This window comes from Mastacembelus armatus, chromosome 9 (assembly GCF_900324485.2).
Source record: "Mastacembelus armatus chromosome 9, fMasArm1.2, whole genome shotgun sequence".
Taxonomy (NCBI): Eukaryota; Metazoa; Chordata; class Actinopteri; order Synbranchiformes; family Mastacembelidae; genus Mastacembelus; species Mastacembelus armatus.
The window spans coordinates 17,813,824-17,838,090 of record NC_046641.1 but is presented as its reverse complement, the minus strand read 5'-3'; the positions used below and the strand labels follow the sequence as shown (position 1 = coordinate 17,838,090).

The 24,267-nt window shown below is 39.4% G+C and overlaps 1 protein-coding gene across 3 annotated transcripts in view; it reads right to left on the bottom strand.

Annotated features, from left to right (window-relative positions):
- Positions 1-19,922, bottom strand: part of slc4a4a (solute carrier family 4 member 4a) — a 45,753-nt gene extending 25,831 nt beyond the window's left edge. For 2 of the 3 annotated variants that reach the window (XM_026321291.1, XM_026321292.1), the window contains exons 1-4: positions 19,761-19,922; positions 18,948-19,042; positions 12,506-12,579; positions 7,476-7,649 (exon numbers count right to left, since the gene is read on the bottom strand). In XM_026321291.1, the coding sequence (XP_026177076.1) occupies positions 7,476-7,649; positions 12,506-12,579; positions 18,948-18,961 (262 nt within the window). In that variant the 5' untranslated portion in view covers positions 18,962-19,042; positions 19,761-19,922. Of the gene's footprint in view, positions 1-7,475; positions 7,650-12,505; positions 12,580-18,947; positions 19,043-19,760 lie in introns of those variants that run through there. The other variant, XM_026321293.1, reaches the window with a different exon arrangement.
- Positions 19,923-24,267: the final 4,345 nt, after the last annotated feature.

Genomic DNA, 24,267 nt, shown 5'->3' with positions numbered 1-24,267 from the left:
CACTAACAGTATCCATGTTTCAGCATGTTCACAGTATGAGCCCCACATCTGGGACACCTAAATGGACCACAATATGCATTAATATTATTGATTAGACCTGTGCATTTCCTGCTATGACCTGTCAAAGTCAAAGTGCCTTGAAAAGCTCCATCAATCTCTTGTCACATGTCCATCTGAAAGAAACTTCATAATGTGTTTATATACTGTCTGTCTGACTTATTGTTTAGCACTTTGGTCGACCTCAACTGTTTCGAAATGTGCTTAATGAAAAAACTGATCTGATTTAGTTTTATAAAAGTTATAGTATTAGATGTCAGATAGTCCAAATGGATTGTCAGGGGATGAAAAACCATTCATCTGGTTTGAACGAGAAAAACCGAGCCGCAGACAGAGATGCTGTTCTGCTCTCAGAAACAAATTCCCAGATTATTTGTAGCCTTTAAAAAGCAGAGAAAAAAAAAACATTTAAAAAAAAAAAATCCATGCCCATCAGTCAGTGTTTTCATTAAAAGTTGGATTAAAATCTCTCAATTCTGACTATAGCCTAAAAGCAGCACTCTTCTTATGCACTTATTTGAAGTGAGAATTTAGTTTCATACATAGAGGAACCATAACACTTGCCCTTGGTTTTTATCCTAGTAATCCTGCAAATGTACTTATGTTACTGTACATCACTACATCATTTGGCTGATGTGTTTCTGTACCTGTGTAATGGACTCAACTCTCAATGACTGATTGTCATTTAAATGATGTAATCTGATTATTTTAACATCTTCAACAGAGCTGAAAACCTGCAGGGTTTTGATTTAATTGCAGAATGTAAACACATCTGCAAAGATAAAAGTGACGCAGACAACGATCTTGATGTCATTTAAAGAAGAGTAAGTGCAGAAACACCTTCAGCAGCTCAGAAGAAGTGTAATATCTGTTGTGATATTTATAGTATTATTATTTATTAGAATATGTAGTACATATCTGATGGATGTATTGCTTTGTGCACACAATATACAGTACTAACTGTACTTCAACCTTTTTAAAAGTGTTGTATTGTTAGCAATAGGTTTTTCCTCTGTATCGTCTTTGCGCTGTTTTACGTTTATCTTTTTAGGACCCACTTTGAGTTCTAGGTCTTTTTGGAAAGTGAGGGTATATTGTCTGGTCTCCATTTATTCCAAAGGCTTTTTGAGGTTTAAGACTTGTTTTTAGGGCTTAGCGTGATTAAGACCTAGATAAGAGCATGGTCATGTTGTGGTGTTTTTAAGATCAGGGTCTTCACAAGTACAGAAGGATGGGGTGTGTCAGTGATAACACAGCTGATTAAAAGCTGTGGCACAAAGTGTTGATTACACAGAGACTATATTTAAATTTGACCATTCTTCCCCAAAACATATTTAATTAGCATTTCCCTTGGACCCTAAAAAAAGGATGGCAGAGGGAAATCCAACATTTGGTATGATGACAAGAGGAATTATGTGCTATCCTGCCTTTAAATGAAGTATTCACATAAATCGATAACAACAATAACCCAGGCTAAGCAAAGAGTCGAGTCTTTAGCTGGATGTTTCTCTTTCCAAGTGAAACTTACACACAATATTTAACCTTACATCATCCAGCATCCTGAGACATTCACTCAATCAGTGAGCAGGTAAAGTTGGGTTAAGACAAAGTTTCAGCTCATTTTGTTTTTTCTGCAGCACAATAACAGCAAATGCAGCAGGTACGAGCCAGACAAGCTGCTGGAAGATTACTAGGTGGGGGATAAACTGTCTGCTGGCACACACAGACACACACACACACACACACACACACACACACACTCCCACACACATTTCCACAAGCTGCAACTAACCTAAGTCACCACAACCTGCTTAATAACACCTTAGGCTGAGTAATTTACATGTATGTTCACATTCAGCTGACACTCTTATCCGCTGCGATTTACACTAATTACAGTAGACAGCTAAAACAAGCTTTAAATATCTATATGGCCCAAACAACTAAAATACTGATGTGCTCCAACATGTGCATGCTGTTAATGAGAAAGAAGTGGCAGAGATCAAGTATAGACAGAGCAGTAAAGATGCTTTCAAACTACAGACTTTAATTACAAATTTCACAGTATTTTAATGCTAAAGGAAAGAGCACAAAGTAAAGGAAGGACTGCTGCAGTAGGACACAAAAATTGTCTAACTTTCTAATTAACTGTAAGACAACCTCACAAAGACAAAAACCATCAACTCAAATTCTCCTGAGCTTCCTCTAATTCTTAGTTCTCATCTACACTAGTTTTTACTTTCTAACCCAAGAGAGAGTTTTTAATTCTTCTCAAGAAACTGATGCTCTCTAACCATGCTATCCAGAGAAGAAAGCCCAAGCTGGTAACAAGAAATGCTGGTGTCAATGCAATACTGTCCCACTTGAGCAGTTGCTAAGAGAAAGGTGGGAGGTTGGGTGAGGAGGGTTGTGGGGTGAGGCTCAGTGCAGAGTGAAAGCAAAGAGGGGTGAGAGCAAGCACGAAAAGGAGGGATAGAAATGAAAATCCCATCGTTCAAATGCAATTTCAAAGCTCTGTGTGCTCTAGCCAAGAGCCATGGGCATACAAAGAGGACTTTGTCCCAGCAGCAGAGGCTCATGGGATAGGGGATGGAGGAAGAATGCCCGCTGCCCAGCAGAAAGCTTAGTTTGACTGCCACTGAAGGCCTGTTTAGACCCACTCTTGACATTCATCCTACACAAATACCTTCCCTCTCCTCTGACCTTTTTGAACAACTCAGCAGAGCAAAAAGCTACATGAGCTCTAATATCACATCCATTGTTTGTGACTGTACACAATGACACTGTAACTCCACCTCTCCTCATTCAGAGAGAAGATCACAGGAGAAGTCTTCCATGCCACAAATTCAGTATGCAAAGCAGCAAGCACACAGGCAGCAACGGGGACTGGGCTGAATGCAGAGTGACACCCTGAGGGTGAGCCACTGGGAGTGCAGTATTTCATCAAGCTCTGGTATTTTGTTTTGATAGCCAAGGTGGATGTGTTCTGATGAGATTGTAACTAGTACCAGCTGTGGAAAAGCACCTGAAATGATATGACCACTGTGGTGTCTGCAGGTATAACAAATGTACAAGCACATTCACTCTGTGCTTTCACTGTGCAGGAGCCTAGATTTGGATTTAATGCACTGCTTTATCCAGGCTCAGCAATACTACCAGTATTTCTATGTATCAGTTAATCTTCTGTCAGGGGTAAAGTCTTGGTTTATCTTAATTATCCGCCCACCTCTGATTTAGGGTCCTGGGTTAGAGTTTTGGATTAGACAACTCCACTGACTGTCCAGCTGCTGCTTCTTTTGTTTACCTATTCAAATCAGTGGTGGCAAAGAACAAGGTAAAAGTCTTTTAAAAAGGAATGAAAGAGTTTAGTCACATAAGAGATACAAAGTAAAGGGTTTGTGACAGAAAATAAAGCTACTTACATTTACACTCTCAGAAGAACAGAGAGGTAAAATAAGGCTGTGGATGTGAGTGGTGGAATTGTTGATCAATCAGTGACAATGAATTCATCCTGTTGTCCAGAAAGATACAAAGTCAAACAACAAGAAGAGCATTTCAAACATTTAAGTGATTTATCTAATCAATATCCAGAGACCTTTTCTACTGAAGTTGTTTCCGTGATACTGAACAATAACTCAAACAGCCTATTTCTAGAGTTTTCAGTGCGCCAGTGGAAAAGGAACGTTTTACAAAACCTAACATGGCTTTTGTGATGTTTTCATCAAGGCAGACCAGTGAGTGTTAATGGGAAGCCAAACGTGTTTCTGTGTCTACGTTGTCCTGAGGTTTATGTAATCAGTTTTGAAAGTCTTCATAAATCTACGGGTTGCACTTCCAAATTCTGAGAGGAGCAGGTATCCTTCCAGTGAAACATAAATATTAAAGATGTGTTCACAAACAACTGAAGATCACAGCAGTCATAGCTTGCTCTCCCTGGCTTTGGGAAATTAAACCCATTTGTATAAGAACCCAGTAATCTTTGTAATCCACTTTGAGAGAACATTTGATCCTAGCAGGAAAAGATGGAAAAGGCTTAGAAAAAAAAACATGCTCATCAAAATGAGCAGAGGTCAAATAACTCTGCAGTGGAGACCCATGAAACCAGGAGGATGGACTCACAGACCCTGCAGCGCCCATCTGACCAAACAAGAGGATTTCAGTCCAGACAACAGACGAGGGCCTTCCCCTGAGGCCGGCCATGTTTCCCAGAGAGAGTAACACGAACCAGGGCCGGGAGTGACAGCAGGACATTAGGTAGGTGCACACTTCACTTTTAGCTGTACAAACATTTCTTGAAGGCAAAACCTCTCAGGAGTCACAAATATCAAAAGATACAAATAAACAATGATCAGGCAGTTTATATTTCCTAGCACTGGAAAAAATGATAAAATATTATTGTTTGCTGAGAATTTGCTGCTTATTGTTACAGTTACAGTGTGTCTTTCATGTAATGTGTATTACATGGTTTTACTTTGTCAAGTCTCTGGTGACACAAATGTACCAGGATGCATTGCATATTGCATGCAGAAAATCTTTGACTTATATTGTAAATATTTCAATCAAATGTATGCCAACAACAATTCACTTTCAACTCTGCACATATCCTTAGCTATACAATAATAATGAGAGGCTAGTGGCAACAATGTGGATGGTTCATAAAAACCAGAAGAGACTTTACAAAAGCAAACAAACCAACTGTCCTATCGGCCCTATCTGTTTGTGTTGTAATGCCATTTCACTGTGCATGTCATGAATACCTTAATCCCATGACTGATTTTTACTTAGCACCAACAGTACTCGCACCACATCGCCACATGAACCAGCAGAGTACAAGCGTTGACTGTTAATGTCAATCCTCACGTTCTCCTGCCAACATTGTCACATTTGCCAATAAAACCAGCTTTGCTATGAATGAAAACAAAACCGTTGCTAAAAAACTGAGATGAGAGGTTATTCTCAGCTTCAGGTTTTATCTTATTACACTTTTTTGGAAATATATTACATATCATTCTTCCTCTTTGACACATACTGCATATTTTTGGTATCATACAATGGATTTTCAGCCAGTACAAAATAAGAATTTACTGGTTTAACTTGAAATTTCAAACAATAAATTGGCACAAATGCATAAAATCTGGAATAGTCTTTCTGATGATGTTAGACAAGCCGCATCTCTGGCAATGTTTAAGTCCAATCTAAAAGCCTTTCTTTTCAGCTCTGCATATGACAACTGAAAGTGTTTAATCTGCACTGATTCTCCTTTAATTTCATTTCAAGTTGATCTTCTACTATTTGCTGTTTCTTATTTAAACTTTTGCCTATGTACTTTAAACTTGATTTTTATTTCTATAAAGCACTGTGAATTACTGTGATTGAATTGTGCTATATAAATAAACTTGCCTTGTCTTTAACAAATGGAAAACACAAACAGAAAAGTCAGACTTTGGACTCAAAACACTCAATAATAGTGTACGGCTTATGATCCATATCAACTCATAATGGTCTCCAAAATAACTAATATAGTTAAAGTGTGAGCAAATGAACCAGCAACTGCACTGCTGTTTGCAATTCATTAACTTCAATGAATACAGCTGTATTTCTACCATGCTGGTCCAGTAACTGAACAGTCTGGTTTAGGGCTAAGTGTAGGGTTAGGCTTGGAGGAGGAAAACAAGTACAACAGTTTAAGTAGCCTAAAATCTTTTATACATTAACTACAGACAATCACTCTATAGCTATGAGCTGGACAAAAACATCTTCAAGCTCCTTCAGACAAATCAGCTGTTAAAATAAATCTCAGGGGTGGACTGGCAAACAGCAATTAAGACATAAACTACTGCAACCTATGACAAGTGGTGACAACTAAGCACTGCTTGGCTATTAATCCAAAAAGAGTGGCTTTCAGTGCATTACTCCAGGAAGGATTGGGCCCAAAATGTAGTATGATTCATAAATCATACTATGATTCTGCTTCCTATTGTAAACAACGAGCACCAACCCAGAAATATTATTAATGGCTTCTTCAGCCACTCTGGGAGCTTATTACTGACCATTGTATCCTTAAACAGCCTAACACATCTTTGAGAGAAGAACAAAAAAACATATAAAACCCACATTTTTGATAAATATGTATCATCACAGTCAGTAGCAACAACCAGATGGGCTGGCTGTAATCTATTCTCTGATTGGATTATTGTCCTGAAGAAAATCTCTCACATCAAGTGATGTGCAAACATTATAAAATCCAGCTCTGGTGTATTTTGGTTTTCTTGTCACATCATGTGTAACATTACATCATTCTGTAGAAATGATAGTGGACTGCCTCATTATTGGATTTGACAGAAAGCAAAAACATTTTTAGGCACATTCACAGATGAGTAGTGTTACACACGGACGTCATATAACCAGACTTACTTTTTTTTATCCAAACTATCAGAAAAGCTCTACATTCATCAAATATGGACCAATATGTGACTCTGATCCTTTCTGATTTGTTTCTATGAATGACTATATGTTTATGTAAGCAGTGCATCCAAAGCAGGATGTCTCCTCAAACTTCATCTAGATAGTTTCCTTAGGGGATGAAACTCAATTTAGGGATTTAAGAAACATTTAAAAAATGTTTTCTCAGAAACTTTTCTTAGTTGGATTTCAAATCATCTCATGACCCCTCAGGCTAGAAACCATTAAGTACTGAAACTTAATGGTTGTAAAAATGGCAAATTCACACCATTCCCACAGGACAGAAATCACTGGACTGTTACTGGTTTTATTAGCTGCAAGGACTTTAGCTTTACATTGATTCCAACATTAACTTGGGAACACAGCAGATGAAAATGCTGACATCAGTCAGAGTTGGGCTTATACTTTAACTCTATCTTAACATCCAATTGCCTAACATGACCTTTCTCTTCTCCCCTTCTTTCTCAAGTTTCCTTCAAACTGGACAGAGCTGCTTGTCCGACCATCTACAGATCACAGCAGCTGCGCCTGAGGGCACATCGTACTTTTCACTCTATGGGACGGAGACGCTCCAGCCATCCAAGAACACGAGCACTGACACATATAGATGCTAACACAGCCGCACGCACAGAAGACAGATACACTTATGTCTAAAACCAGGGAACAACAGCACAGCAAGAGACACACACACACACTAACACAATGTACTCAAGAGTCTCATATCAGCACTAATACAACTGTATCAGAGTAGCCACTACTTCTCATGAAAATTCACTCTGTCGAAACAGACTCATCACTTAGAAAGACGTGCCAGGCTATTTCTGGCCACTAAGTGGACTCAGCAACTTTGTTGGGGTCACGGGGAGTTACAGGAGCTTTTCTGGGGAAAAAAAAGCAGCCTTCAGGAAAGACAGACATGAGCCGTAATCAGCCTCGACATGGAGCCCATCAGAACTTACTGAGAGGTTTGAGGATGCTGGTGCTTGCTTCATCGTTGTTTTCTGTGTCCGACTTGTCAGAGGTACTCTCCGTCAACTTCTCCTTTCTGTCCTTGTGGCTGGTTTTCCGACGGTGACGTCTCCGCCGCCGATAGCTCTTAGGTACACGCACTCCAATGTAGATGGTGTGGTGACCTGCAAAAAACAAAAGTGCAAATTAACCTTCTGACATGAAACATCCTGGCACACTCACAATGCTAGGACACAGATAAACCTGAATTGTACAGCTGACTTCTGAAAATGAAAAGACAATTAAAATCCTATGAAGAAGCATCAACTTTTATAAAATCATGACATGACCACCAGTGTGCTGCAGAATGAGTAAAACAAAGCACATAACCCTAAACTAGTCTTGACCATTTCTAACTTCAGATAAACAGAGAACATCCTCAGGTGGCCAAGAAAAGATCTTAGTAGATCTCAAAGAAATGTGCAGCCTTAACACATTACTGTTATATATTACAATAAGGTGTTCTCTGCACATCCTCCCTCCAGACACAGCCCTGTCAGCTGCCTCTTAGATCCAGGACAGCAAACATTGACAGAGACAAGACTGCAGCACACAGATTAATTGCTGCTTCTCATAGTGCAAATAACCTAGACTCAGATTAAAGTTTCAACAATAACTGTATCTTTTTCAGAGTCAAACTAATTCTAACTCTGATATAAAAATTTTTTTTAAAAAAACACATTTGTTGTGCAAAAAGGAGTGAAAAGGAATAGAGGTCATCAGAAACTATTCTCAGACCCTGGTTCCTCTAATCAAAGCAAAGGTAAGGTTTTATAGAGGAGTTTTGTAGCTGGCACCTGGGGGCCCAAAAACATTTCCTGGAGAATTTCCCATCCCACAGCAGTGCAATATGGCCACTGTGGTCAATTCAATAAACTATTCTTAACTGGACTGATGTTTGGCTTTTCAATTTGGGTTTTAGTTTTAGTGATGTTATACTGTATTTCAAAAAACTCTTGGAGCAAATAGTTGAGTGATTACAGCACGCCTAAAAAATGTAAATAATTTTCCTGCATATTTTTGTTAAGGGTTTAACCATCTGCATTCCCAGAAGTTGGAATAAAACCTTTAACCACATTTTGGCATCATGAATTTCTTTCATAGAGGAAAATTCCAAAAAACAACATTGGAGAGTAAACATCAAAAGTAGTCCTGAAACAAAAGGCTCGATCAGTGTCAAACGTCGCCTTTTGGAGCGGGTCGAGGAACGCTGAACCTAGCACTGCAAATGACCCGACTAGGAAGTGGCTTAACCCCTCAGCAAAACAATGATCTCTCTTGAAGCACAACAGCGTTCATTATTCACTCGTACCACAATGCCTTGTTTTTTAGGGGTTCATCTGAATTCACTGACACCGAGTCAGCACATCAAGCAAATACTGAACATCAGAGATGAGGAAGATTTTAAACAGTTACATGAACTTTGAGGGAAAACTGTAAGTCAGAATGTTTTTATTTGGCACGCTTTCTGTCTGGTTAATTTTTCAATGCAGATTTCTGAAGACTAGTTTTTACTGAGGGCTATTAAAGAAAAACAATAAATATATGTCAAGAAATAGCAAACATTTTAATTAAGACTTCTTTCAGTCAGCGTGTTTTGATAAGTTCCCCCTTATTTGAATGAAAGACAAAGACAGGGGCGGACATGAGAAATTGTGAAAAAAGGGAAACAAAGACAAAGACTTTGATGGACCCTCCAGAAGAAAACAGACAGTTGGTGACAGAACCAGCATCACCCACACCAGAGCTGCTGCCCACTAGGATTTTGACTCAACAAAGATGGCAGCTGTCCCATGTTTATGTGTTAACATAAAAACATAAGATCAAACATACACGGCTGAAGTCCTGCAGGTACAAACCTCATCTACTCCACAGAACAAAACTCTGAAAGTCACATGACCAAAGCAAATTACAACTGAAAACCAGATGAGTTAAATTGTGTCACACCCTTGCATGCAGTTTATTCTCTTTATAGCAGATGTCAAAGTGCCTGCTTGTTTTTTTGTTGTTGTTTTTGTATAGGGGATTCAAATATTTTTGTGCTGAGCCAACAAATGTTGCTCTGTGCTTCATGTCAGTTTTCAAAAGCCGGAGTTTTGTTTTGTTCATGAAAAATCACAACATTCAAACACTACAGATATCAAGGTCAGTTTGAGACGCAGGTAGATACTGATCAGATGTTCATCTTTGACTTTTGGTATTGTACTTCTACAAAAGGACCACAGAAACATCAATGCTGGCTTTTATTAAGTTAAGTTTTGTTGCATCGGGTGAGCTAAAGTTCAAGCTTTACGATTTAGGCCTTATGGAATGAAAATCCTCTTACGTGAATGTTTCATTTTACCTTTGTACCGGTTTATTTAGAACCGCTGCTATCGAGCCAACCAAAGAAGCAATCAGATTCACCAGACAGCAAGTGGGCATGACAAGACCCAGAAGCAGATGGCTGAACGGCAACAAAAAAGAAGAGACGCAGACAGAAAGAAAGAAAGAGCGTAGTGCCATTAGAGCTGATAGATGAGCAATAAAGCAGAGCGTGAAGACGTTTGCACAGGCTCAACAGCAACAAGAAAGGAGCTGAGAGAATGAGAGGAAAGTGATGGAGGAGAAGGAATAAAAAAATAGTCAAGGAGCTGGAAAGGAAGATTTGCGCACTGCCAGAGCAGCTTTGTGAAACTACTTCCTCTTCTTTACTGGTGGGGGGGTAGAAGAAGAACTTCTTTTGAAGCTGCCCACAAGCACACACTGAATGAAATAAAATCCTTGTGTTAGCTGGGAGGTTTGTTTAGCTCCCTAGATTTCTGAGGAGAAGCAACACCACCGCCAGTTTCCCCAGTAACGGTGCCGGTGGGCCCTGCCCAGACCAGTGGGGAGGGTGGCAACATGCCACACAGCACTGACAGCATGCTAATAATAAACAGCCTTAAAATATACCGTTGGAATTGAAATGACAGAGGTGAGTGTGACTCAGTATGTAACAATATATTAAAACTTTGAATTAATTATATCACTGGACTACAAACATTTACTGGATTAACAAAGTCATGTTTAGGTGCGTTCTCCCTGTGCTTGCGTGGGTTTACTCCGGGTACTCCGGTTTCCTCCCACAGTCCAAAAACATGCATGTCAGGTTGATTGGTGACTCTAAAATTGCCCGTAGGAGTGAGTGTGAGTGTGTGAGGTTGTCTGTCTTTGTGTGTCTATATGTGGCCCTGCGACAGACTGGTGACCTGTCTAGGGTGTACCCCTGCCTTCCACCCGAGAGAGAGCTGGGTTAGGCTCCAGCGGATCCCCGTGACCCTGAACAGGAAAAGCGGGTATAGAAGATGGATGGATGGATGGATGGATGTTTAGGTGCATGGGTGCCTTTCTAAGAGGCATTATATTACTTTAATAATGACACACATTATGATTAACGTGTAGTATTTGGTTTGACATCATAAGGAAAAAAAAAAAAAAAAAATCACAAAAAAACAAAAAAACGCCACAATCTGCACCTTGAGCTGCATAACTGAATCGTCTATCTGGACCAGTGACAGTGACGCAGACAACACACAGTGCAGGCGCAGAAACACAAATTAATCAGTGTTGGACAAAGATAATTTGGCCATTGGACCAAAGCTTCTCTCACAGTTTTATCTCCTACATTGTGAGAATTGTCAAGTTGTGTCATGTCTTCCTTTTTTTTTTTTTTTTTTTTTAATCTTTCAGCACTGTGAGCTCAATGAGACTCCAAAAAGAGATTCAGCCAACAGACAAGGACACATGCAGGCACAGCTGAGACGCTGGTTACGCTCAGGAAGTCAAGAGAGATTGAGCTGGGGTCAAGCTGAGGTGACACCTGATAAAGTACTGAGTTTTAGCATGAGGGAAGCTACTGTGTAAATGCCACAGTTGTCTCAGTGAGGTTAAGCATGTCCACAATTTTGTTGATTACAATGTTTCGCCCCACAAAGCAGTTGAACTTCATATCACCGTTACTAACTTATGCCACTGTTTTTACAACTACTCTATAGCCACTGTTTTCCTTTTGTCTCTGTACAGTGCAGAACTAAACCATGTTTAGCATTATCAAGAAAATGAAGATGAGTATGGAGGTTAAAACCTGAATCCAGGCCATTTAATCTGCTCTAGAATGAAGAAACGTGTGATGATAAGAGCAGACTAATGTCACCACCACCTAAATCAAACCTCACCCCTATGCACTGTAACAAGAAACATCCAGAGCGTTAAACATTTTAAGATTTAAAAAAAAAAAAAAATAGGGTACAACTGCCTCTACAATCAGCCAACTTGCTCAGAAATGAGAGAAATACAGGACAAGTTAGAACATTTGCAAAGAAAAGCTGGTTCTCCACAGTAATGGCATACCAACAAGTACCAAAGCAACTCTAAAAAAAAAAAGACCACTTTATATGCACCATCTGACTGTATTATTATATAATTTTAACATGTCCATCTCTCGTTAACTCAATTTTGAAATCTATCCTACAAAAATACTGTATAATTAATATAGTAAATAAGGAGAAACTGTGTTTATTACGATGAAAAATTCAAATGTGTGAGGTTCAGCTATATTCCCTGACAGTGATAATCTACTTGCCAAGGGTTTATAGTTAATAGTAAAACTATATTCATTCTCATAAAGACTTAACTGCTACTAAAGACATTTTTGCATTTGCATCTTTGCATACTGGATGTTTTTGTCTTTGTTGTCCTGTTGATGTTTCAGGAGATTAGTGAGGTAAACACAGGATCACATGCTCCCATGTTCTACATCTTTTGCGAGCCAGTTCACACGTCACAGCGTTTGTGTGTGAAGTGAGCAAAATTTAGCAGTCTCTAAAAGTTGAAATGATGCCCTTCCTCTTTCAGTGAGTGCCCTTTGCTTCCATTCTTGGTTATTTTGCCTATCAATCTGTGTTGCAACAAGTTAAATAAAGACTTTTTGTAAAGAAATTAAAAAAACAGGTGAACTTACCTTCTACCTCCTCCTCGTCACACTTGTGCTTGAGTAAGGACGCCCCCCGGTCCAGCACCGCCTCATCTTCCATCCTGTAGTAGTAAAAGAGGAAGAAAGACTGCTCACACTTTTCTTCTAGCGACAATGTGGAGCCATAGCGCTTCGGCTCGTTCACCTGCAGTAAATTGGGGTTGCTCAGTTGGGTGCTGCTGGTGGCACTCATCTCCACCCATTAAAGACACCCAATGGAAGTCTGAGATAGGACCTCAATATCTGCTTTTCAGTAAATAAACTTCTCCTAAGTGTGAGAACGTGTATCGTCCTTGAGAAGGGCCCAGTGCGCAGTCGATAGGGAGGACGTAATGGGTTTAATCTAGTGGAGGGGGATGAGGAAGACGACAGGAAGTCTCTGCTAATTGACTGTGATGGACAGAGTGAGTGGTGCTGGTCATGTGCAAGAAATGACCGACTGACTGAGACTTGAACCCACCAAAATTTGGATCTGGCTCTGTCCCCACTTTATCTGTTCAACACTGAATCAAGGGATTGTGTTTTATTACTGGAAAAAAAAGCATCAGTTAATATTGTTTCTAATCAGTCAAACGCCCACACATGGTACAAAGCCTGTCCATCTGGTCGATAATGCCTGCCAGCCCCCCTCTTCACCACCTCCACCTAGGAAACAAGTGGGGCATCACATGTCTGTCTACTCATCCGCCCTTACAGGATTACGCCAGCTTTACTTAAGTGACAACACACACACAAGCCAGGGACAGGTCAGCCCATCTGAGCCAAGACGACTCTGCACACATTCAGCTTCACCTCAAACCAGCCGTACTGTTTCCCAAACACCAGCATGAAAAAGGATTTAAGAAATGTTTCATTCAGGCTGGCTCTGGAGTAAAAAAGAAGCTTTGTTTATTTTTTTGGCACAGAAACACTCAATGTATACTCATATGTGTCATATGTGCACACTGAGTGACTGACAGCCAGTGAACAGGAAGAACCCCTTTAATAATATAAAACCCCTTTATAAATATCAGATTTTATCATTTACATCTGACACGTTCACATTATTATTTACATCTGACACAAAAAACTAGAAGTCCAGTTGCCATGACTCCACCTCTGGATAATTTCACCTGGACAACTGAGAATCTCCACAGATATTCTTTTTATAGACACTCAATTTTCAAATCCCAATACAATCATCTGAAGGCACTTTACAAAAACCAGAAACCCAACAAATCCTTTATGAGAAGCACTTGGTGACAGTGGAGAGGAAAAATTCCCTTTAACAGAAGAAACCTCTAGCAGAACCGGACTGGGTTTGGGCCGGAGGGGATGGGAGAGGAGAGGAGAGGTGGGGAGGAGAAGAGTAGAGGAGAGGAGAGAAGGGGACAGGAGTGAGAGGAAAGGAGAGGAGCTCAGTGCACCGATGGAGAGTCCTCAGACAGTCTAGGTCTACAGCAGCATAACTCAGGGATGGTTCAGGGGTCAACAACCAAGCACAGCCTGACAAAGACAAAGCAATTAGCAAAACGTTGCTAGTTATGTCGTTATAAAATATAACGATGGCAATGCACTGCTTCATAGTACAGCAAAGGCTGAATTTAAAACGCAAAGATAACATTAATAATGTGTTTGCCTCACACATATCCCTGAAAAAAGTAAAAATGTTTTTGTCGCTAGTTCTGCCTTGACCTGTTGCAAATCCTTTAACGTAAAGTAATCGGTCTGCACAACGGGTCTATACAATACAGTACACATCCCAATTCTTGGTGTCTGTGTGCCCGACATTGTTTTGGCAAAGTTACACGCCGGTTAGAAACATGAACAGGCAGGTGATGAGCCCCGGGCTTCTGCTTAGTAGGATGTTTCCATCGGACAGCTAACAGGCTAACTGCTAACAGGACTAGGCTAGCTGGCTTTGGTTCGACAGTGCGTAGATTCCAATTCAGTGATCCTTGCCTCCAAAGTCACCAGAAACTTCCACTTATTCCAGGTCTCATTGCAACTAAAGGAGGCAGAGTAAAAACTAAACATGTGGCACACCGAGCAGGACAGACAGGGAGAGGCCATGCTTGCAGCTAGCTGAGCTAACTGGTAGGCTAACGAGCGCTAAGTCTGGAAGTAACAGGAAGTACTGGACAAAAAAGACAGCACTTGACTGGTACAGGAATATGTAACTCTTTAGGAGTCGTTGTACAGAGAAGTTTTTAGGTGAGTTAGACTGAAACTAATCTGTAAACGAGCTGTACAGAAAAACAACACGCTAACAACAGGAAGTGAATTCGCTGACCCAGTAAACACATCACCAACAGCGTCACCATACCCCTCTATGTTACACACACACACACACACACACACACACACACACACACACACACACACACACACACACACACACACACACACACACACACACACACACACACACACACACACACACACACACACACAAGCCACAAGCCCTGGATTTTACCTGGGTTTTGAAATCACTTACTTGTTTGCAGCATCATTTTTTTTTTGTTTTGCTAACAAATTATTTAAAAGGTTCATAACTGCCCTCAGTTTACAAAAAATAATTCAATAAATTAAGTACAATAAATTGAAGACTTCCTTGTACTCTTAAGGGTTAATCTTTGGTCATTCAGCAGTAATTTAATGTTGTTGCTGTGACCAGTAATCCCATGGATTATATATATATTTGTTATAATAATTCCAGCAATAATTCAGTCAATTTCGCCAGAAACCAAATTGTTTCCAGGTCAAACTGGAATGGATATGAGAAGTTCAGCTCCTTCCAGCTGCCTGGGATTCAATGTCTTATTCAAAGACATCTCAGCTCCCTGCATCATGCCGCATGTACATTACATAGACTAAAAGATTCAGTTAATTTGGGTGGTTACAAAGACACAAGAGGATGGAAGTTAGTTTGAAACTAAGTCCACTTCTTCCGCGGCTAAATGGTAAATGTTATTAGGACTCAGACTGTGCAAATCAACACTATTTCTGTCATTCTATTGCAGGCTGGTTTAACACTTGCTGTTTTGAGCAGCAACCCTGTATTAGCTCCACAAGCGGCTAAACACTTTGTGAAACACAAAATTAACACTTGCCTCTGAAATTCTTTCTGCAGTTATTAACTATTAAACTCACAAACCAAAGTTGTTAATTATTGTTCTAGTGATTACACTTTTTCCCTTCAACTAAACCCTTGATGCAGATGTTTCTAGTATATAACAAGAGACAAAAAGCCAAATTGACAATACAATGGCACTTTCTGTTTCAGTTTGATTTTTCAGGAGCTGGATCAACTGATTTTCACTACGATTACTGCTACTAATAATACCTAAAATCAATCACTGATAACTCAAGGATGTTTTCTAAAAACAGCTTGTCAAATTTTAGCTTTGTTGAGGTTTTTAATCTCTGGACTTCCCCAGTTTTCCTCCTGATACTGGTCTTCCTATTTCCTCCAATGCCACCTATGGAACAACCATGGATATAACAGGCCAAAGTCCACTCGGCCTCAGATACCAGCCTACACACATCTGTGTTACACTGAAATTTACAAATTATCAGTGAATGACCAGACAACTGCAGCTGCTTCTGTAAACACTTTCAGCAAGAAAACATGTTTATAGTTTGGATATGATATGACACTAGAGGTATAAATCCACTGTCACATGTCAACAATTTGTGCTTGCCCATGCATTCAAGAAATTATTTTGTGATTTTAAAACATATATACTTTTTTTTTTTTTTTTTTATCTGCCTTGTCCAAGCCCAGTGTTAAGCGATTTCCAACATTTCCCACAATGCATTTCCATAGAAGACTTCTCAGATCATATTGGATATGTTTCCTGACCTCTTAATTATTCACACTGCAGAATCAATTTAAGGCAAAAAAAAAAAAAAAATCTGCCAACAATCAGAACAAACCCTTCAAGGGAATGTGTAGGGAGCAATTTTAGTAAGATTAGATAAGATTTATTAATCATGAAGGGAAATTCAGGACACATCAAATTTACATAATGAAAGATAAGACAGTATAAGTGGTTGTTCAGTTATTGTACCTTATGTACCTTTATTAATATAATTTAAATAATCTCAAATTTAATGACTGAATAACTGCTGTAACAACATGAATGTCCCCTTGGGGATTAATAAAGTACTTCTTCTTCTGTTTAATAATCTCTTGGTGTAATGGCTCTAACACAACAGCAACAGTTCAATCAACAACAGTCACGTTGCAAAATCTTTTCTTTGAATATTGTTGTCCTTTACAGGCTGCTGATATCAGGTTGCAGCAGAATGAGTTAGCACCAGGTGAAGGTGTAGGTCTTTTTAAGCATCAATTAAACACCACTGAGCAACATCCACTGGGATTAATTCACTTTTGTTAAGAGCTCACAGCCATATCCAGTTGAGGGGTGAACTGAGTGCTGCCTGGTGTCAGTCACGTCAGTGGAAAGCACCTGTGGTAAGAGCTCACCTTAAAGGTATAGTTCATATCCTTTTCAGTGAGGTATGACGTATTTGTCCAACCAAGTTACTTGAGTCTTCGACAGAAATGTTCCTTCAAATTTGTGATTTTTCTCTAAGACCAAACGTTTTCTAACAATTTTTATGTTTAACAAGCTTCATAAAATCAATGTGCTTAACCACACTCAGGAAAAACTACATTTCAAGTGACATGAATTACAATACTGCCAGAACATCACTTCTTTGTTCTTAGTGCCAAAGTTGTCTTATCATTGAACTTAAGTCTGTTCTTTGCATGTCAGAGATTGACTTTGTTTTCTTGGGATTTTCTTGGAAACTGAGTCTTGGCCTCGCCCCTGCCTTTAATGGTTTAGATTACTGAAACATGCCATGCCACTAAACTGTTATAGCTGCACAGGAAAGGACTCAATATGACCTCATTGTATTTGTTAAATTAGTATAAGGAATAAGAAGAACAGAAAAATAACAAACCCAGGAATGTACATTACATGACCAACAGTTGTGCATTAAAAAGTAAAGCATTTTGGAGTGGATCTTTCTTTAAACTAATCATTTAAGTTGCATATCTGTTCAATACCCAAACGTCAACCTTATTACAAGTGCTACTATCGATGGAAACTAGACGGGCTGCTCTGCATTCACTATTTTTTAATATGTGCCATCTTTCTGTCAGTTCACCAACAATATATCTGTCTCCCTGTTCTTAGAGGGCCTTCAGTATTCAGCATGTAGCCCACATTCACTATCTGGCTGGAGAAGAGACAGGGTTTTGTACCCGTGCTGATGCAACTGTCAACCGGGTGTCCAAACTACGGAAACATCAAACAGCCTGAAGGGATCCAGACTGTGTTATTGTATACAGTATCTACTGCAGTCATCATATGAGATATAAATAAATGTGACCAGGTCACATATCTAGTATCCTGTATTCTATCCTGTGCATTCAAGCTTCCAAAGTCAAATCCCCAATGCAATAAAGGCAAAATATCATCAGATATCAGATTTCCCTGACCCTCAATGGGTTATGCCAAACAATAAAAGACTACCTAGAGTTTCTGTTAAATGATATTCACACCTTACAAGTGCATGAGGCTAATATTTAAAGCTCTGCACATCACGCCATAAATCACACCATAACACTCCACTGCTTGCTTCAACCTAATGGGGATCACAGGAAACAAAAGGTAGGAAATCAGCTGGTTTGATTTAAGGTATTTTAGTGATGCTATTCTCCCTGACTTTTTAATCAATTTCAGTGAACTGTAAGCACACATTTCACTTTTGGTATCCTGCACTGGACTTGAGATTATTAGCAATATTGATGTAACAATAGGCTTCAAAATTTTTAACAAGAATGGATGTGGCTTCAGATGACTGAGTGGATTCAAACTCTTGCGGGAGCTTTTATTTGCAACTTTAAATTTTTTTGAAAGCAACCACAAAAATACAAAGTCATAATAATAGAGTGAAGTGAGTTAGTGATGCCCTCGAGTTAGAAGATCTCTCCAACAATTTGGTCATAGTCACCTGTTTAAAGACGCAAAAATCAAATCTGGTTTTCTCTGTGGCTTCATGCTTAACTTTTTAACATTCAAATTTAAATAACCTGTAATGAGTTAGTTAACGCCCAGCCCAGTGTAGTTTGCTTATGTAAAGGGATTTGTAGCGCACACTGAGATCAGATGACTTTGTTTTCAGATGAACTTGAAACACAGCAAAGTCACCCACAGCCAATCTCCCTCCCATTGATTAAAACTACATTTCACAGTTTTTTCCAGTCAGTGAATGTTGTGTAACCTGTTAGTCTTCTTATCAAAACACTTGTCAAATGCACCTGATCTATAAGCTTAATTTTCTTGTCATAATAAGCCCTGGTGGCCAGTCGTGTTCATTTTATATACTGTGCAGTGTGAAAAGAGCTCCTGTAAAACTTGCTGAAGTCACTTACTTCTTGCTGCTCATCTTTCGAGGTTGTGCGTGATAAATCTCCTTACTGAATGTGCTGAGCAGAGCGGATCACTGGAGCGGCTGCTGATGTTTGACCTGACAAAGTAACACACACAGAGGTCATTTCTGTGTTTTCTGAAGCCTCAATACACACTCGGATTTTACCGAAACTGGACTTTTGGGCTAGAAAAACACCATGAAATAAAATCTAAGGATGCAGCACATGTAAGACTTAATGTGCACCTGCAAAAATGAATGACTGATGAAAACACAGTAAACAAAAAACAATCACAGCAGTATCACTTATAAAGGGAATAATAGGGGAAAAAAGGATCAGTCTAACAGATTGCAAGAACCGCAATAATCATACGGCAAAAAAACATAACACTTTATAAAACTTTAGTTGATTATGTGTGGCTTTCATTCATAAGCTCTAATAGTAAACAGAAACAGGAGTTTGAAGAAGGATCATAAATCTCATAAATCTGACTAAGCGCATTGTTAAGCATTAACACACCAGCCAAAGAAGCCAAAGACCGTCCCAAACAAACACACGCCAGCCACGCTTTTACGCACAAGCCATGCTTTACTGGCCGGATAAATCATGAAGTGTTTCCACACAGCTTCGCACATCACGGCTCGAAATACACTCAGAGCAACATACATCACAATAAGGTCGCTAAAGTCTTCAAGACACCAGTGACCTGCTGCAGGAAAATAAACAGAAGTATTATGGCGATTTATAGTCAAGACGCCTCTTCAGACAAGGCCTTGAGAAATAAGTGCAGGTTGGGTAAGTTGTATAAAGACTTACCGCTGGATTTTTAATCTTTGGCTATAAGTACTTGGCTCCTGTTGTCAACCCTGTGGTGGCATGAAGGTAAAGAAGTCTAGTTCCACTGATCGGGTAAGTTTGTATGTAGCATTGTGCGGTGCCTGCCCTCAACATGCTGCCGCCTCTATCGGCTGGACCGTCAGCCACTCCTCCGGTGGGAGGTCAAACTGCTCCGCTACGTTACTGGCCTCTTTTTTTTTTTTTTTTTTTAATCATTATTCTATTTTTTGTTGTTGTTGTCATTATTGAAAACATAAACAAAATGAAAACTTCAGCAGTTAGGCTGGAAAATACACGAATAAGTAGCCAAAAGACATGAAAAGCAAAACTGAGACACATTTTGATTCAATGTATGTGAACTGGGACCTGTACTAGTAAAAATCAAGTTTTATATTATTTGGCCATGAAGTTTCCTGTGACACTGGCAGAATAATTTAGCCAATAAGACATTATGTTTATGTTTTAACCCAAAACAACAGACAAAGCATCTCTATCTTAATTGGAACAGTTTCTTCTGGGATAATTGTCAAACATCTCACTACAGTATATTGGATGATTCCTGCATTGTCTTCTTATGGGACACTTTACTGGGTTTATTGTTTTTCAGCCGTGCAACACTATTTGTGCAACTGCACAGCGCCATCTGTTGGTGGCATGATGTCTGCGACTGGCTTCACACTTACAAACCAAGCAGTGGCCTGAAACATCAGATTACATTTATCAAGATGAAAATAATTTAGTTGATTCGGTTTGTAAAGCTATGTCATGATTTTTCAGCATGTTATGTTTGATGCTGTGTCATCACTGTCTTGTCCTTCACCGTTAAGGACACTTTCAAATGATAAATACTTCAAGGATTATGGTTTTTAATATCAAAAGGATAAAACCAGTGATATGTTGAGATAATCTTACATCACAAATATTAAAGTGCTTATGAAGCAAAGACGACACATTGGTCTGTTTTCGTTTTACAAGCCGGTCCTTCTGTGTTATCTGTGTTTGGTCTAACCCACTATTTCCTTTTTATTTTTTATTTTGGGGATTTCTGCCGTCAAAGAAATTATCCATCAGCTTTACTGGCCTGAAGAGTATTGCTGTGTACAGTGTGTAGACGAATAGATCCAACAGAGTCCCCCGCGGAGTCCTGGGTCCACTCCCATCGCCTTCGAGCTTGTCTCTGAGTATGACTGGTTGGATGGTATTGAATGCACTTGAAAAGTCAAAGAACATAATCCTCACATAACCTGCAGGTTCTTCTAGATGAGAGAAGGCACAGTGAAGCGTATAGAGGACAGCATCATCCACATGTTCTTTGTAAGCAAACTGGATCTATTGTGTATTTGACTTTGAGTTCCTGTAGGCAAAGAATCATCCTCTTCAGGACTTTCATCATGTGGGATGTGAGAGCCACTGGGGTGTAATCATTTAGTTGAGCCGGACACTTTACTTTAGGTACCGGAACAATACAAGGTGTTTTCGACAGAGCCTGGAAACTCCCCAGCTGTAGACTCAGGTTGAAGATCCTCTGTAGAGGTTCACACAGTTGGGCAGCACAGGACATACACCATCAGGGTCATTTTAGATAAATATAGTAATTAATAAAGCTCAAAAGACATGTTCATTGTAAGGCTGGGCTATAAAAATCTATTTTTCTAACAATTTTTATATCATTATTGTGATGTAGTCACTGAGTTTGAATATTACTAGTCTAAACTAACAAAGTTCTGGTTTTCAGCTGAATCACTGCAGTTTAAAATTATTTGTGACTTTTCCATAACTTGATGTGTACTATTAACATTTGAAAAACGTCACCACCATCATCGTGATACTGGTCTCACCCATTACTTCTAGTTTGGTGTGGTAAATGTTTACCTTCATTTTTCAGAAGAGGGCTTTTCAAAATCAGAGAGGACTTTAAAAGAAGTGTGTAATGACGTGGTTAATGTTCACTTTTGTGCTTGACTAGCAGTTTTTAACAGCCTTTAGAACATCTATACACTGTTTAACCTTTGGTTCAGCACGTTTCTTAGAATAATCCCTTGGATTAAACGCAATAACAGGGGAGTAACACTTCACTTCTTTGAAACTCAAGGTTAAACATGACAGACTGGGGTTAAAAGATGTTTTAGGTGTCATCTAAGACAAATTTGCACAGTAACTCAATCTTTTTTGGAAAATGTGGGTTATTGACAAAACAAAACCAGGATGGGGACTTTTGACGTCAAGGGATCTTTTGTGATAATCCTTTCCCTGAACTGTCAGCCCAGAGGCCGAAGTGGTGAGATCCTTTACCTATAAGTATAAATACCACAGCAATACTCTGCATTTTACTTTAGCTGTACAAAAGTATTGGTATTAGATGCCAAATATACTTGAAGTAGCCGCCAAAAATTAAAAGTATTTAATGGCATATTTCACATTGTGTTTTATATTGTTGATTCATTATTGCTTTACATACTGCTGGAAATAGCTCCTACTGAGGCTTAATAAAGTTTTATTTCCAAAATGTAACTACTAACTACCGTTATAAATACATGTAGTGAAGTCAAAGAACGAAGGAGCAGAATACAAAAATACTTTAGTACAGATAGCTAAAAAAAAGTGTACTCAAGTACAGTACGTGAGTAAATGTACTCAGGGGCCTAGTGTGAGTCACTTTCAGCCACAGGCGACCACAACGTGTTGTCGTTTATCACTGCAAAATCTGCACTCAACTTTGGTTTTATCCAAACTTTTACCTGGAAGCTTTTCAGAACAAAACTTACCTGGTTACGTCTCCTCACGCATCACATTATCCGCGGATGACGTGCCGTCGTCACGCACAGCCAGGTAACCAGCTACGGGAAGAGGTTGAGGTCAAACTTGGTCATGCTAAATTTCTCTTCCTTTCGGCTGCTCCCTTCAGGGGTCACCACAGCGAATCATCTGCCTCCATTTAACTCTAAACTATCCTCTGTATCCTCCTCACCCACACCAACTATCCTCATGTCCTCCTTCACTACATCCAAGAACCTCCTCTTTGGTCTTCCTCTAGGCCTCCTTCCTGGCAGCTCTAACCTCAGCATCCTTTTACCAATGTATTCACTGTCCCTCCTCTGAACATGTCCAAACCATCTCAATCTGGCTTCCCTGGCTTTTTCTCCAAAACATCTAACATGAGCTGTCCCTCTGATGTACTCATTCCTGATCCTATCCATCCTCACCGTTCTATGAGTCCCTCTCATTTACACACATGTATTCTGTTTTACTGCGGCTAACCTTCATTCCTCTCCTTTCCAGAGCAAACCTCCACCTCTCTAGATTTTCCTCCACCTGCTCCCTGCTCTCACTACAGATGACAATCTGCAAACATCATGGTCCACGGAGATTCCTGTCTAAACTCATCTGTCAGCCTGTCCATCATCACAGCAAACAAGAAGGGGCTCAAAGCCGATCCTTGGTGCAGTCCCACTTCCACCTTGAACTCCTCTGTCACCCCTACAGCACACCTCACCCCTGTCTTACAGCTCTCATACATGTCCTGCACCACTCGAACATACTTCTCTACCACTCCAGACTTCCTCATACAAAACCACAGCTCCTCTCTCTGCACCCTGTCATACGCTTTTTCCAAATCTACAAATACACAATGCAGCTCCTTCTGGCCTTCTCTGTACTTCTCCATCAGCATTCTCAAAGCAAATATTGTATCTGTGGTTCTCTTTCTTGGCATGAAACCATACTGCTGCTCACAAAATGCTCACTTCTGACCACTGCCTAGTCTCCACTACTCTTTCCCATAACTTCATTGTGTGACTCATCAGCTTTATTCCTCTGTAGTTTCCACAACTCTGCACGTCTCCCTTGTTTTTAAAGATAGGCACCAGTACACTTCTCCTCCATTCCCCAGGCATCTTTTCACTCTCTACAATCTTGTTAATTAGCCCAGTCAAAAACTCTACTGCCACCTCTCCTAAACACTTCCATATCTCCACGGGTATTTTGTCAGGACCAACTGCTCTTCCTCACTTCATCCTTACTGATCTTTGCTACTTCCTGCTCCACAACAGTCACTTCTTCTACTCTGTGCTCTCTGACATTTGCTCTTTGACATTTTGGTCATGCTAAATTTGCATTAAAAAGAAACCCATTAAGGTTTTTAGATTAATATCATGCATTAACGCATTAAAATTTACAGCCATAATTAATAATTGATCATTTACATTACAAATAACCTACATTGCAATATGTGAGGGATTTGAATATTTATTCCCTCTTATTTATAAAGATGGTTTATTTATCTGTAATAAAAAGTCAAAGTTGGTATGGTTTGAAAAGAAAATGATAATGTGGATTTTTATATTAAGCAAAATTTAGAATTTCTATGATTTTAATTAAAATATCTGGGTTATATGATATAAAGGTAATTTATTACTATGAATTTGTTTTGTGTGAATGGTTAAGATAAACAACATTTTTACTTGAACATGCCTTAGTCAAAAAGAAG